Here is a 17,380-nt window from a genome sequence, read left to right on the forward strand (position 1 = left end):
CTAACATTCCAGACTGAAATCTTATCATTACTAAAATTAAATGTAACCTAAGTTACTTCTAGATAAAGACATACTTGACGTTTTAAAAGTAAATTTACTTGAAATAAATTAATTTGGAATACCTGAATATTTTTTTTTTTCCGGCCAAATGTTAGTAAATCTTATATTCGTCTTTAAGATGCAAGCTATCTATGTCCCGAATTCCATCAAGATCGGTGCAGCAAAGCCAAACATAGGTAACAAACATAGAACATTTTGCATTTACAATATTACGATGGATTATGTTATGGTTACACTGAACTTGACTGAATAAGTTTTATACTTGACTCTACTACGGGCATACAAACGATAGTAATCTACTTCTACAAGCCAAATTAGGAGCTCAATTACAATTTGCTACTAACTAATGCAACCGTGAAGCGGTTTTACCTTGTTAGTGGTTACGGCTACGGCTCCCTTTCGGGGGAGACCGAGTTCGATCCCCGGCACGCAACTTCAGTGTTTCGGAGTAATGTGCGTTTTTAATTTAAGCAATTATCATATCGCGGTGAAAGGAAACATCGTGAGGAAACTCAGTCTTAGAGGAGACACCAGCCCCATAGTGGTAGCCGGTAATGGGTTGATAACGGTGGTAAATCGATCTTTGGCATTACGAAACACATGACCCACTAACTTAAGGCGTCATTGAATTACGTTATAGTTATTGCAATTCACAAAGGCGAGCGTGATTTTCTTGTGGTAAACCGGTATCAGTAACACGAAACAATGACTGTTTGTGATGTTCTTAGTTAACTAAACGAATAAACTGATAGTCAAATTTAATTATTTCATTTTATTAGTTTACTAAGTCACTATAGATACTTCAAGTTACTTGGTAGTGAGCCAACCGGTTTCCAAATTCTGCTAAATAAGTAAGAGACTTAGACGTTGCGTTTCTTACTTATACTAACTCGAGGATGAAAAAAGCACCTTGTAGAGCTAACAGCTAACATACACGCCACGTGCTGATTATAAGAGATAATGGGTACACATAATTACCTGGTAGCGGGAATCTTGGCTCTTATAAAAAAACCCCATGTTAGCTACGCAGATTTTTCTTAATACCACCTCATCCAAAACTCTTTTACCACGCTTCTATATGCTTTGTATGGACTACTCAGTTGTTTTAACCACTGTAACCAGAAATCAGTAATAATAGTTTACAGCCTCAGAGTAGCGTTACGGGTTTATGATTAGTGCATGAACTTTCATCACTTCTTTCTATGAAACACATCTGACATTTATAAGGCTTATTTATTATAGAAAAATGTTTGAAAACCAAACTAAATAAAAAAAATATATATCCTAAGAAAAAGCATATCGTATAACTTAAATTTTTAGCCAGCCAGTCTTATTAGCACTTGAGTGTTTTTACTAATACTTCCATGCTCAAAGGTTTTGCTTGTTTGTTTGAAAACTTTATTGCACACACACATTTTATACAAAGTAAACACATACACAGAAGAAACTTAGAATATAAAATAGGGCGTGCAAAGGCGCTAAATCGATCTCTTTCAGACATCCTTTGATATTAGGAAAAACGATGGAACGGGTTGGTGCAGCAATTTAAGGTTAAAGTTATATATATGAATAAAAAAAAAATATATCCCAGTTTTGTGCATCTAAAAGCTGGTGTCACTAGTATAACGTAAAATATTATATAGCCAATACAATGGGATAACTGTTGCGCGGTTTGCCAACGCGTATCGCTCCATCAACGGTGGGTCGTGGGCATGACTTCGTCATTTTGACGGACAGCCAACGACCTCGCCTCGAGGAAAATGGGCCCGTGAAATAACTTCTTTGTGCATTGGTTAGTGGAAGTCGAGACTTTTAGGAAATCTATGATAAAGAAACGTAGGCGTCTGCAACTTAATCAAAATATAAATCAAATATGGATATAGTGAAAATAATGTAATAAAATATTTCGTAGTTTGTGTAATGTGTATAAAATATTTCTTAGTTTACTTGAAATGCATAAACTCTTGATTATGTACGCACGTAAATAAGTCATTTGGCGGTTCAGAATACTTCTCTGTATTCTGAGTTTGGCTATAATCACAAATAATATTATGCGCATTCCAACGATTTCGAAGCAATGAAGTACTATATATACGAAAGTGTGTCTATTTGTTTTTATGTCTGTTACCTACGTTAGGCTTAACTACTGCAGCAATCTCGATGTATTTTGGCACACATAGGAAAAGAAGTTTATTACTTGTTCTATTCCATTCCAAATTACAAGGGTACTACTACTATATACTTTTATGCCGAAAACTGAACGGTTCCATTGTTATTAAAAAAAAAACAAATGTAGAAGTTCCTGGCAACAACATTTTAAAATTCTTATTTAAGAGTGACGTCATGCTGCTTAACATCTGCGCGTGCAACTATTTCATTCGGATTCTTTAAAATAAATATTTAATGCAGACTATCACCCTAACAAGGAGTTTACCAAAGAAGTTATACCTATCGGTTAAAAAAACTACAAAAACAAATTATCCATATGTTATATAATCTCTATCCGTAATGGGGACTATTACGATAGCTTTTAATACGAACTAACAATAGATATGAGGAGTTCGAAAAAGATGTTAGTGAGCTATTTGAAACTATTGAGTCACAGCGTGGGGAAATAGTGGTGGCTGGAGACTTCAACGCGGCATCGAACGTTTGGTCCACTAAAACCGAAAATGCTAGGGGACGTCTTATTATGGAGCTTCTCGCGAGTGCAGACATGATCATAGTCAATAGGGGGTTTTCGCCAACGTTTCAAAGAGGCAGTAAGAATTCCACTCCAGACATTACCTTTGTAAGCCCAGGCCTAACACACAAAATATCGGAATGGCAAGTCCTTGATGAAGATAGCTTGAGTGGTCACAGATATATAAAGTTCCATATACTCCAAAAGGAAATGAAACCGACCACACCACGGCCAATAGGATGGAGACTTGACAAACTAGAGCAGCCGGTGTTTGAATGTGTTCTGAAGGAACAATATATTAATACACCAGATGAATTAGTAGCTGCCACTAGAAAAGCTTGTGATAAAGCGATGCCAAAAAAGGGATTACGGAAGAAAGCACCCGTTTATTGGTGGAACGAAAAAATTAGGGAGATAAGAGAGATCTGCACAAAGTGCCGTCGAAAATATACTCGGCAAAGGCGAAAAAAGGGTAAAAATAACTTTGGTATAGTTGAGATGGACCAAACAGAAAATAAACTAAGAGAAGAATATAAGTCTGCTAAACTCGTATTACAACTGGCGATAAAGAAATCAAAAGAACGACAGTGGAGAGAGCTTTGTGATGAAGTGGATAGGGATACTTGGGGCCTAGGTTACAAAATAGTAACTAAAAAATTGCGAAGTAGTCCTCCAAGCCTTAATATGGACCTAATCACATCTGTGGTCGACGTGCTGTTTCCGTCCCATAATGAATTCTGTCGAATTCTATCCGATGCTTCCCCAAAAGTAAATGTTGCTATAGAGGAGATAATGAAAGCAGCCCAAAGCCTTAAGCTGAAAAAGGCACCAGGGCCTGATCTCATATGCTCAGAGTTGGTAAAAATTGCAATTGAGGTCATTCCTGAAAAAGTGAAAACAGTAATAGATGCAGCCTTTACATCAGGCATATTCCCATCAGCCTGGAAGATAGCTACCCTTGTGCTTCTTAAAAAAACAAACAAACCAGCTGACGATCCGACTGGATACAGACCGGTTTGCTTGCTAGACAGCTATGGAAAGCTGATGGAAAGAGTTCTCCTAAATCGAATCGAGGAATTGCTTCCAGATCACGGTGGTCTCTCTTGCCATCAGTACGGCTTCAGAAAGGGTCGATCCACGATAATGGCGATACAAAAAGTCGTGGAAATCGCCTTGAAAGCGAAACTGGGTACACGGAGAACTAGAAAATTATGTGCTCTAATATGTCTAGATGTAAGAAATGCCTTTAACTCTGCCTCCTGGAAGGAAATAATCCTAGAACTTCGAAAGAGGCAATTTCCTGGATACATTCAAAACATGGTTGGCAGCTATCTCGAGGATAGATACATTAAAGTTAGGGATAACACGAGAAAGGAGAAAATTATAAAAGTTAGCTGCGGGGTACCCCAAGGGTCGATTCTCGGTCCAACTCTCTGGAACATCCTCTACGACGGGGTCTTCAAGATTAAACACGAGGAGGGTGTTCAACTGGTGGGCTTTGCAGACGATCTGGCATTGGTTGTCGTAGCTAAGACCGAGAAAACCCTCGTAACTAGGACAAATACAGCATTGGAACGACTCAATGGGTGGATGCGAGAGAAAAAACTGTCTTTAGCACCAGAGAAGACTGAAGCAATTGTTTTTAGCGGGAGGCGGAAGCTAGACCCTATAAAATTCCAAATCGAAGATGCGACAGTAGCTCAAAAGGAGCATATCAAATATCTTGGGGTATGGCTGGACAAATGCCTCAACTTTAAAAAACACATTGAGGAGGTAGCCAAAAAAGCGCAAAAGTTAACGGATGCGTTGCATAGACTTATGCCGACAAAGGGAGGTCCCAGAGCAAGCAAAAGAAGAGTTCTGGCATCAGTGGCTCATTCCGTTATCCTTTACGCTGCGCCAATTTTTGAGGGTGCAATGAAGATAGAACTCTACCGGAAAAAACTTGAAGCGGTCCAGAGACGAATGGCGATAGGTATCTGTGGAGCGTATAGAACAATCTCCACAGATGCTGTGCTTGTGATTGCAGGGCTTATTCCCATTGATAAAATGGTAAGAGAACGTGCCCAGCTGTACAGGGATAGAGAATTTACGCCACTAGAAGTACGGGGCAATGTCCTTACGGAATGGGATAAAGAGTGGTCTGGAGCGGGAAAAGGTGCCTGGACGAGGGAGTTAATTGGGGACCTTAAGAAGTGGCATAACAGGAAGCACGGAGAGGTGGACCGATGGATCACTCAGGCGCTCAGTGGCCACGGGGTGTTCAACACCTACCTTTTCGCAATTGGGAAAGCTCCAAGAGAGGAATGCTACTTTTGTGGAGAGGAAGACACCCCAAGACATGCTATTTTTGAATGTCCTGCTTGCACAGACTTGAGATCCGTAGCACAGGGAGCGAGTAGTAATGTAGACTCCCAGAGTCTGATAGCACGCATGCTCTCCAGTGAAGAGGAATGGCAAAAATATGCACAAATGTTAAGAAACATTATGGTGAGGAGAGAGGAACGAGAAAGAGATGAGAAGGAAAAGAGAGAAAACACTTAAAGAAGGTCGGCATGAAGTAATGCCCAGCGGTTCCGTGCAGACCTGGCAGATAGGGGGGGTTGTTTTAGTCCGTGCAAGTCGGACATGCCCTGCCATAAGGCAGAAGTCCGAAGGGATTTTTTCCTCCTCGTTTAAAAAAAAAAAAAAAAAAGCTTTTAATACGAAATTAAATATTGATTGACAAAATAGACATATTCTAGAAATTTCTGTATTTAAAAGTGTTCGGAAGTATGTTACTTGCAATACTATTTCTTGGGGCTACCTACTGGCCAGTTTAAAATCTTTTTTACATCTTCACCTACCTATAGAATAGTCAAATAAAAGAATCAAATCGGATCTCCCAATAAGTCTCACACCTCAACTATTTAAGTATGGTTAAAAAGTATCTAAGAGCAATAATTCTCTTTAGATACCTACTACAAAATCACGTACACTTACAATACAACCTTCACGTTAATACATTCAAGTGTCGTTGACTTTAGGCATCCTAACGTTTCTTAAAGAATGCGAGATTTTGGTAAAGATTCGTTGAGATATCTTTTCCATTTAAAATGTTTTTGTTTTTTATTACAAGGTGTGAATAAAAAAAGTGTTACCGACGCTACGTCGGTATGTATTGTGATTTTTCCAGAGTTGGTATCAGTAAAACATTATCCGTCTAAAATGGTTAAATTAACTTATGACGTCGATATCAACCACCTTGAGTTTTTTTTTTCATTAAATTGTGCCTTCAATTCTGTTGCACAAAAATAGTGCTTTTCTTTTCGACAAATACCATTGTAACAGTTAAAAGCGTACTAGTTTAGCTGTCAATTTAGTTTCATCTTAAGATTTGTGTACAAATAATTGGCACCAATATCAAGTTGGCACTTGAACACAGAGTGGTTTTTAAACAGAACAGAAGATTTACATGTACCCTGTCAATGAGAAAGCTACTTTAACAGCGCCGCGATAAGATGCAATTTGTTTAATATTATACTAACCTTCTATGATACCGTACCAAATGGATCATAACACACTGAAGTATCAAGACTGTAGAGTTAATGACAACTGCGTTAGAGAATGGTATAGAGCCGGCGCGGCGCGTGAAAGACGCTGCTGGCTCCATTTAGTGCACCGGTCTGATCGGAATCTCATTTTGGCGCCTTAACTCATAGGTTTGACGCTTTAATGCGGTTGTCTTAAGAAGAATTAATAAACACATTTATAATATTAGTTCCTGTTGAACAGCAGATCAGACTATAGTTTTCACCACCCCTCCTCTTCCTAAGGGTGTTGTACGGGGCGACTAAGGGAATATAACTGAGAACGGCCAGCAGCGTTTTCAGTTCTACTACCGTCCACTGTGATCACAAGTCCGTCTGCTTTGCGTTGTGGTCATATGCAAACCATGCACGGCTAGCATGGGCAGGTGACGATTATTTCCCCGGGGAAAGAATAAAAAAATATCTTCTCCCACAGTATGAATTCTCAGAGCAATGGCGCACAAGTGGAAATAGAATAGAATAGAATAGAAAAACTTTATTGCAACACAACACAATAGGAAAAATACATGGAAAACAGTAATAGTACTTAGTGCTAGGGTGCAAAGGCGGCTTTATCACTGAAAGTGATCTTTTAAAGGCAACCTGAGCGTGCGAAGCGGATAAAAAAGTGGAAAGTGGATAGTGCATCATAAAGTATGTTACAAAAAAGTAAAATAAACTTAATATCCAAAATAATATCCAAATAATATATGTGTAATCATAATTCTATGTTCCCGTGCTTTAGCAGGTGGGCACGTTAATTATATCCCTTGTCATGGGATATAATTTTTTTCTCCTGTCTGTCTCCCTGCTCGGAGGGTCTGCATGTAATCACCACGCTGGAAGAGGATTTAAGTTCAACAGTGGATTGTCATAGGCTATTGATGATTATTTCCTGTGACAACCTTACGGTAAATTGGAACCAAATATCAGCTGTCATTTGTATAACCACTGCCCAATCCCGTGTTAATAATAATAAAGTAATTAGATTAACACAACAATTTACTATATAATACTATATAGTAAATTGTGTTCGTAAAGGTAATTGAACTGTTAACCAAACGTTTTTCAATCTAGGCTATCAGTTAAACTAGGTAAGGCGTAACGGCGTAAGTTATCGCTAAGTTTATGACTTATTGTTGGTTCTTTAATGATCGTGCTTACTGTGAAGCTAGAAAATTGCTCCGTAGTCACGAATGCCTTTAAAATATTTATAAAACACTGTCAGCCATTGTCTTGGTTACGTAATCGGGTTTCAGTTTCTACAGTTCGAAACGGTGTTTTTATGAACAAACTGAAGATCTGGAGTATCGACGACGAATGATAATCAGACAGCGAGCGCTTCAACTCGAGAAGGGCCAATATTTCTTGGGTTTCGTCCACCTTACCACCGTAATGTATAGTAAACAATTATGTGTGGATCATACATGTTATAAAGTGAGTTACTTATTGATTTAATTTTTCGGTTAGTTGTTGGTAGCATCCTCGTATGCGTGCGTAGTAATTGCGGTTTAGATATGTCTTTATTATCTCCTTACCGCTGAACTACCACTATGCAAACATGTCGATCGGTCTTGCTCTGCGAAACGCAAAAAAAATATATATCAGGTTCTGACGTGATTGAGTAACAAACATAGGTAGGTACATCCAAAATTTTGCATTTATAATAGGTACAATATATATACAATACAATATATAACTATTCGATAGTACAATAGTACAGAGCAGGGGTTCCCAACATTAAAAAGCCAACGGCACTAACTACCAGAGTTAAAAAAATTGTCACGGCGACCGCGCCCTAACTTATTTAGTTGAAATACATAGGTACTTGCTAGTTAGGCAGATAGGAATTGTGTTTTTTTAAGTACAGAAGACCGCCTCGCGGTGCACCTCTGTGCTTTCTATTGAGCCTAGGTTGGGGAGCCCTGGTATAGAGTACTTTGTTCTAGCCACTAGATCTAAGAACCGTTGCATATGTCACAATATCAAAAACATGCGCATTTCAGTCACGTGCTAAATTACATATATACCTTGTGTGTACTGTCCAGTCAGTATCAATTGTATGGTAGGTGGGTACCTATTTATCTGCGTATTTTACCTCGTGGCTAATTGAGTCATGGCGAGATGTCATCATGTAAACGACACTAATAGTTTTACGCGACTTAGTCCGCCTAGAATTGCTGTTTTCCTCTTTTCTGCAATGTCAAGTAACCTAGAACACTCCATACAAAGTTCTTTACCCAGCTAACTTAAAAAGTTACGTCGGGATCAGTCCCGCGGTAATAAACTGCCTAGATTAATTTTTAAAGTTTACTACCTGCGGAACTGAGACATGGTCGCTACCTATGGGCCTCATAAGAAGGCTCAGAGTCACTCAGCGGGCGATGGAGAGAGCTATGCTAGGAGTATCTTTACGTGATCAAATGAGGAGATCCGTAGAAGAACTAGAGTTACCGACATATCTCAGCGAGTCGCGAGGCTGAAGTGGCAATGGGCAGGGCACATAGCTCGGAGAACCGATGGGCGTTGGGGTCTTAAGGTGCAGAAATGGCGACCCCGCAGCGGTAAACGCAGCGTAGGTCGGCCCCCAACGGGGTGGACAGATGACACCAGGCGAGTCGCTGGGAGCTCCCTACAAAAGACCTATGTCCAGCAGTGGACGTCGATTGGTTGACATGATGTACAACCGGCTTAGGGAAGTCCTGTTTGATGTCATTCCTGTCCGCTTTTCGGTTATGATGTATTTGTAATGACTGCATCGGAAGCAATTATTTCAAAATCACAGACATATACCTCTATTATAAATATACTATGTATTTGCATACTTAATATCTTGATCTTCAATTTTAAAGGAATAAATGAATATTTTGGATCAATGGCCATAAATGCCTCTCATTCTAAAGAAGCTTTAAAATATTAGTTATTAGTTGGCCTGATATTTTTTAGTATGAAATTTGATCAAATTTACCTTTCCTCATAAATTTTAATCGAAGCATGTGTAAAGATTTGGTAGGTACCATAAGTCGAATGAACGTTCATTTTGTCCCTTTCGCAAAACAACACCTTATAAAATGTTTTATTTGAAGTGTAATTAATCCCTCGAAGTGATGACTAACATAATTAGGGATCACCTCTGGATAATTTAGGTCACACTTGCAGGCAAGGTCACCTTAGTTAATTGACATGTACCGTGGTACGTGAGTCACTGTCAATGAGGTGTAAATGTGACGCGTCCCGACGGACTCCTGTCCTAGATACGTGTAATAATTAGCTGGGAGTTTAGGAGGATAAGTGGACTTTATTGCAATGGAAATTGATTCATAATTCTGATAGGACAAGGTCTGATTTTCAATAGATATACGAGTAGCTATGCGAGGATAAGAAGCTTAACTTTATCTTCTATACTATATGATACTATTTGCTTGTAAAAGCTAGAGATGCTGGGCTGGTTGTGGTCTTATAAGAAGTGAGTCCCGAGTTCGATCCCCGGTTAGGACTTCGGCCTTCATGCCGGAGGAACCGAGCAAGCTTTCCGACACGCACCTTAAACTTTTCGTTCATTTATTTCAATTAGACCTACTTTATAAGCACTTTTGAAACGTCAAGTATGTATGTATGTTTGTCGTGACTATACTACCGGTTGGTAAAGCAGATTCTACCGAGAATAGCCGGCAAGAAACTCAGTAGTTTCTCTTATCCAACATCAACATTGCCAATCACTTTTCTATCTTGCGGAGGAAGAGCGAGGCTGGCTGCTTCCAATCTACCTTGTTATTAAGAAATTCATCAAATGCATAGTAACCTCGCTGTATTAGATTTGTTTTTACACATTCTTTAAATGTCATGTATGTATTGGTAGGTGAAGAATTACCTTAGGAATCATGTTGTAAAAGCGTATGCTCATCGCCACAAAGGAGTTCTGCACCAGAGGTCACTAATTTATCTCAGTTTCTGGTATGTCGATTGTTAATATCAGCTTTTTGTTTATAAAGAGTAATATTTTGTCTCACAAAGACCATATTATTATAAATATATTGCGAAGCCACTGTAAGTATACGCTACGGCCTAATCCCTTGTTGTTCTGAGACTCGATCCCCGTAGTGGGTTATAATGGGTTGATAATGATGTTGAAAAGTAGTTCTGTGCCTTTTACACTATATCTCTTGGAAAAGTATAGCATTATTATTAGAATTGCCAATTTTTTTTTTTAATAGAATAGATGAATGAATGAATACACTATTAGTGTACACCACATAAACGTACAGGAAAATTCTAAAGACAATTTGGCGGATATTATATGGATATCAGTGGCGTGCAGAGTATGCAGATTATAAAAAATTAAGAAAATCTCCAGTACGAGTTACTCAAGGGTAGGCTTTTCATAACTTTTACAATGCCTATCCTTAAGTTTTTGAAAACTCTTATTGAAGATTTTTTTATTTTATAATCGCCAATCCACTTATTGCATAGGTACTCTGTTTAGACCCTGTATGTACGCCACTGATGGATATAAAGTAATACCAGAGCTAACAATAAATGGCGTATTATATCGACTGTTCTCGATGGAATTTAAAAAGCTTACATCGCATTATCGGTTTGACCTGAATGCTGATACGCCATGTTTATTAGTTATTACTGTACCTATGCGTATACTTTTTGTATAGCCTTTGATATGCAACTAACTACGAAGTTCGATGGCGCAACCGACGTAAGTGGATCTTGGCTTTGGCAATCAGTAAACCTGTTTTCCAACTCTGTTAATAACGGGCGCCAAATCTGTTATACCTACTTACACTTTCATCATACAAAATCATATTGAAGTTTGATATTTTGCAGTGTCGAATTCCTATGATATGGAGGCTTTCTCTAAAACAGTTCTGCACCTTAAGGGATTTACTGATAAACGCCGCAAAGCTGATGATACAAAGTTTTCTCTGTAACTGCCATCAGTAATTTGAATTTCGAAAGAAGAACACAAAATATTGCGTAGCTAAGCAATCAATTTACAACGGAATCCGAAGTTGACCACTAGACCAACGTGGCATTTTTATACCAAAAAGTATAAGGTTTATATGGAAAAAAAGTTAACAACTCTCTGATGATCCCACAGTGTGCATTTATACCTAGCAATATAATTCTTTAAGAACGCGGAATCTGACGTGTCCATTAAAATCAGAAAAAGGTCATCTCTATAACCCTAGAAAAAGCCGCGGGTTTTTTTTTTTTTTTCAAAGTTTTCTGTATGGTGTAAGCGGCAAAGCAGCACGCCATTTATAAAACCTTAATTTAGAACTAAGTAGAGTAAGTAGTTTAAATACAGAGTTTAATTTAAATTAAAACTCTCTAATTTTATTTACCCATAATCTAGGAATACCATATAGAGTAGACTTTATCGCTTTTTAGCGATAAGGTCGTCTATCGTACCTGCGTAATTTTTATTGATTTTAATTCTTAACTATTTTGTGTTGTTTTGGTGTACCCTAGTGTATTTTAATTTCATTTCATTAACCGACTTACAATATAGTAGCAAGGAAAGTACCAGAAATTTGGTACGGTTACTTGCCACCGGCTTATAAATGTTGTAGAAGATATTATTATTTCTTGCTTTTTAGTTGTTTAGCCAAGTCTGTTTATTTTTTGTTAAATACGCTTTTTAGTGGCTAGATTTGCAATTTTCCGTTTAATTTGCTAAAATGTCAACTGAAAAAAAAGATTGTAACACGAACCGCAACAATACGAATGTAACATACGGTGAACAATCGAGCTCGTAACGGTTTGTCATACTTGACCTAAAACCAAGATATGCAAAGTGCCAAGCTTTCGAGACGAGAGCCTAAATCCCATTACCCAATTAGCCAGCATCCAATTAGCATAACACTGTAAATTAAGTTGGCGTGCTACTGGCAAATCGTGATGGACAATGTTTCTCTACGTTGACCTTCGCTACTTGGCCTGAGAAAACATGAATCGTGAATTTATACAGCTAAGTCTTATCACGAACAGAAAGACAAGCTAAATGAAAATGTGAAAGAACTAATGTGAAAATCCATACAAATGTTATGTTGTTTAGTTGGACTTCTTTAACGCAGAAATGTTTTTTTGTTATTTGTTTTAGTTTTCTTGCATGGATGCAACACACTATGAAGTAGCTCTTATTCCGTTTTTCTTATAAGAGAGAAGATCTGGTTTAACGTAATCTCCGACAAACGGAGATAGAGAACTCTGAGCTTGTATTGGTACGATATTGGTCACAACCGGGAATCGAACCCAGGATTACAAAAATTGAGATCTGTAGTCGAACTAGACCATCAGAGCTGCATTTAGAATACTCTCTTCTGGCCCTTTTTTACACGCTTAATTGGTAACCGGTGTTCTCCCTACATTAGCTTCTAAAAACTGCCATCTCACAATCCTCTTTCACACATATATCCATCTCTTCTTTAATCTTCCTTTACTTCTTTGTCCTTCTGCACAATAATTGAACATTCTTCAAGTAACATAATTTTCTTCATTACGTGCGTTATTCACTTCTTATCATTTAGAAAATAGTTTTGAAATACTTTACAGAATTTAAACCTATGCTCAAGCGTTACTTGGAAAATAATTAACTATGTCTCGTGACGAATATCTATTAAGAGAGTATAGGGTGTGGCAGACATTTTGGCTCACATCATTTATGCCTCCTAAAAAGTTTTATTAAGTCCCTACCCATTCGTGACTTACCCAAGTTGCGTTCCTTGACAACCTGTTTTTAGGATATTTTATTAATAGTTTATTTGTGATGAACTTATATTGTATTATCTGAATACTACAATGTTTTTATTTTGACAATATCTCTAAAATACATATTGTATACCTGTCTTGGATTTCAAAATAGCTGAACTTTAAAATGGTTTAAATAGCGTAAAACTAAAACACGTTTTTTTATTCTTTTATGTGTAGATCTGTATTTGGGAGAGTTGAACTGTTAAATAAGTTAAATCTATAATATATATATCAGAATGTCCTATTTTATTGAAGATAAACGCATACAAATCTGCAATAATATAAATAACATTAGTTATATACTATTATAGTTGTGAAGCGATGATAGCCCAGTGGTGGTAGGGCTTCGACTTTAGTTAAGGGGCCCGAGTTCGAATCCCAGCTATATATTTTTTAAGTTGTGCACGTTTTTAAGCAATTAAAATATCACTTGCTTCAACGGTGAAGGAAAACATCGTGACCTGTATGCCTGAGAATTCTCCATAATATTCTCCAATATGTGTGAAGTCCTCCAATCCGCACTGAGCCAGCGTGGTGGAATACGGCCTTAAAACCCGTTCTCAGTATGGAAGGGACCTGTGCCCTGTAGTGGGCCCGTAATACATCATTCATCATTACATATCAACTGATATGTAATGATTATGAGAGTTGTACTACTTTTAAATTTACTATTATCAAAAGGTGTTGAATACTAGACGATTAATGTTAGAATGCTTTTACTTATTGTAAAATCATTAATACTATATAATGACAATCCGTAATACTTTGAAACCACGGTGCAAACCAATAGAACCTGCTTTATCCTTGAACTGCACACATTAATATGGATATATGTATATGTCTAGCTGATTTTGACATACTCTCAGCATGACTCAAAACCTGTAATCTAGGCGTATAGTACAATACCACTTCGAAACATTAATTCGGTTAAGTGTACCTAAAACATTTATTGTTGGACAGGATTATATTGTTATCATATCAGACTTATAATTCGCGTTTCTCTTTATAATTCTATTGGAAGTCAAAAGTTTAAGAATGATAAAGAGCGACCACAGAATTAAGAAAATACAGAAACCGTGTACACGACTAATATTGAGGCATCAAAAACCACTTCTCTGAAATAGAGCTTCTCGAACAGCCGGTAAGTAGCTTCATTCCAGTTAGCAGTTGACAGTAAATGTAATGTTACGTAACCTGTAATGTTCTCAGCGTTTACCGTAAAATGAGCAAAATGGAAAAAAAATGTGAGCTAGCAACATTCCGCTCGTAAGGTGAGACGCGGGGCGTTTTCCCTGTTTTTGGACACAATGCACTGCATACAATAATGGCTGGATGAGGGTTCTGTATGTTCTTAATTCTGTAAGTGCGACGTAGCTTTAGAAAATTTGGGACTAATGTATGTTTCAAAACTCTTATATAACAAAAGATAAATACAAAATCATTTAACGTTATAGACAGCTTGCATAAAATAGATTGTATGTAGTATACACAGTCAGTGTTTTCGTCCACATACAAATTGCTGTACTTTATAAACGTCTTTTTAGGGTTCCGTACCCGTGAAACGGTGAAACGGCGCTCTAGCACTAAGAAATCCACTGTCCGTCCACCTATCTGTCCGTCTGTCTGTCTGTCCGACGATCTGTCAGCAGGCTGTATCTCATGATCAGTGATAGTTAGACGGTTGAAATTATAACAGATGATGTATTTTTGTTGCCGCCATAACCACAAATAGTAAAAAAGCGGCTTTAAAAGATATTAAGGGGGGTTTAAAAAAAAATCACTCAACATCAGCCCTGCCATCTGCTTGGCCCGTCAATTATTGCTATAAAAATAATAATAATTATTATTATTAAACTCTTTATTTGTATACCACAACATTAACATATTTAAAATATAACAAAAACAGAAACATATCGAAAGAAGTAGTAATACAAAAGGCGGCCTTATCGCTTAATAGCGATCTCTGCCAGGCAACCTTAGAATTAGGAAAAAAAAGAAGAGGAGAATAGACTGCTGGTGGTACAAATATTGAAATACATAAATGCGAATAACTACATGCTAATACATAAACTAGTGTACACAAAAAGATAAAAAGTAAATAATATAATTAATAAATAAATATAAAAATAAACTAATATATATAATAACAACACTTACATATTTAAATACTATAACATACAATAAATGAGTAAGTATATACATACTATTAATAGTCGTCGTATGCTCAATGGAAGCGCATTCCACAATTCCACAGCTCGTACGCTAAACGAACGCTTATAAAATTTTGTCCTATGATAAGGCATACACAGCGTCAGCGCACGGCACGATCTTAAATAAGATTGCTCACCAAGAAAAGTGAACTTCTCTTTTAAATACGAGGGAGTTTTTAGATGAAATAACACACAGTACAGAAGTGAAAGTACATGCATATCCCGGCGACGACGAGTAGGAAGCCACTTGAGTTTTTGTAATAATCTGTATGTTAACATCCAAACTTCTATACTATTCTCGTTCTTGTCTTTAAATTGCTTTCATTGTCCACAGTTGATAACCCAAACTACGACCAGGGCTACTTCGGACCATGGCGTGTTTGCAAGAGACTGCTCTACTACAGGGAGAAATGCGGGACCGACGTCTCAAAGTTCCGGCCGTCTAGTAAGTCGTGATCAACGTTTTCTCTTTTATTTATAACCACACGATTTTAACCGCAATTTAATCGAATCTCTTCAGAGTACATCCTCTACTTAGTCTTTGAACAATAAATTTTCCCATGTCCATTCGACTAGATTCTCAGTAAGAGATACTATTTTATGTATCGAAGGTTCCGAGAGACAGAGATAGTATATAACTATTTAATGTGATACGGTAACTATACTAGCTAAACCCTACCATGCTTTGCTTTATTTTTTTTTACCAGTACAAGTTAGCCCTTGATTGCAATTTTACCTGGTGATAAGTGACGATGCAGTCTAAGATAGTAGCGGGCTAAACTGTTAGGGAGTATGGTAGTCCTACCCCTATTCGGTTTCGACGTCATCTCACCGGAACACTAAATCGATTAGCGGCACGACTTTGTTGGTAGGGTGGTAATTAGCCACGGCCAAAGCCTCCTACTAGACCAGACCAGACTAGAGAAAATTCAGATATTATATATTCCCAAACCTTTTATTAAATTTATCCACATATACACACAATATAACTCGCGGCATAAATACTACGTGAGGAAACTTGCATGCCTGGGAGTTTGCTATAATGTTCTCCTAGTCGTGTGAACTCTACCAATCCGCTCTTTGCCACAGTTTAGGTTACGGCCTAAATCCATCTCATTCCGAGAGGAGACCCGTGCCCCGTGGTGAGCTATCCATCCCACTGGCGGGTATTGACCTTCCCTGTTATTGAATACGCGCGCGGCGTACCTCAACTGATCAATCAACTTGAGTCTTTCAACAAAGGTCGTCTTCAGAGGTGATCGCTTAAAGCAATAAGACCGCCTTTTGTCGAAAGGGGTTTAAATCCGCATATCCTGTGCCCAGCTGTGGGTGCCTTTATGCTAAAGATCATGATCATGCATAGATATATAGATATATTAATGGATAGATATATTATGATATTAACGAAGGTTACGGAATTGAACGCAGTAAACTGTAATAGACAATTATACAGCATTATATAGCATTGATACACCAGTATCAATAACCATAACAGTCACGTATCCATTTGATGTAGTTAAAACAGTAATCGTCGATATCGGATCGTAACAATTAACTCCGCAACATGAGAGGTTTTAAGATGACGGCCGATTGGCGCAGTTTGCAGCGACCCTGCTGTCTGAGCCCAAGGCTATGGGTTCGATTCGCACTACTGGAAAATGTTTGTGTGATGAGCATGAATGTTTTTCAGTTTCCGGGTGGTTATATGTATTTTCTAAGTATTTATGTATATAATTCATAAAAATATTCATCAGGCATCTTAGTACCCATAACACAAGCTACGCTTACTTTGGGGCTAGACGGCGATGTGTGTATTGTCGTAGTATATTTATTTATTATTATTATTATAATTAGTCAGTGGTTATATTAACAATTTAACGCCAATAATTATTGCCATTTTAATTTTCCTTCCTTCCATTAATTATGTTGTACGTAAATCGCTGAACTAAACCTTTTCACCAGGTCTGCGAACAGTGCTATCCTTTTATGTGGGAAACATTGTAAATAGGGCGACACAACCTCTCTCATAGGGTTTTAAATCATGGACCCAACACGCTGCTCCATCATAACTACCAAGTAAACAAAAAACCAAT

General features: G+C 37.7%; 1 protein-coding gene across 1 annotated transcript in view; it reads left to right on the plus strand.

Moving 5' to 3' along the window:
* Positions 1–17,380, plus strand: part of LOC120625227 — a 55,737-nt gene that overhangs the window by 8,625 nt on the left and 29,732 nt on the right. The window contains exon 3 of the mRNA XM_039892223.1: positions 15,622–15,732. Coding sequence (XP_039748157.1) covers positions 15,622–15,732 — 111 coding nt within the window. The remainder of the gene's footprint in view (positions 1–15,621; positions 15,733–17,380) is intronic.

This window comes from Pararge aegeria, chromosome 7 (genome assembly GCF_905163445.1).
Source record: "Pararge aegeria chromosome 7, ilParAegt1.1, whole genome shotgun sequence".
Lineage (NCBI taxonomy): Eukaryota > Metazoa > Arthropoda > Insecta > Lepidoptera > Nymphalidae > Pararge > Pararge aegeria.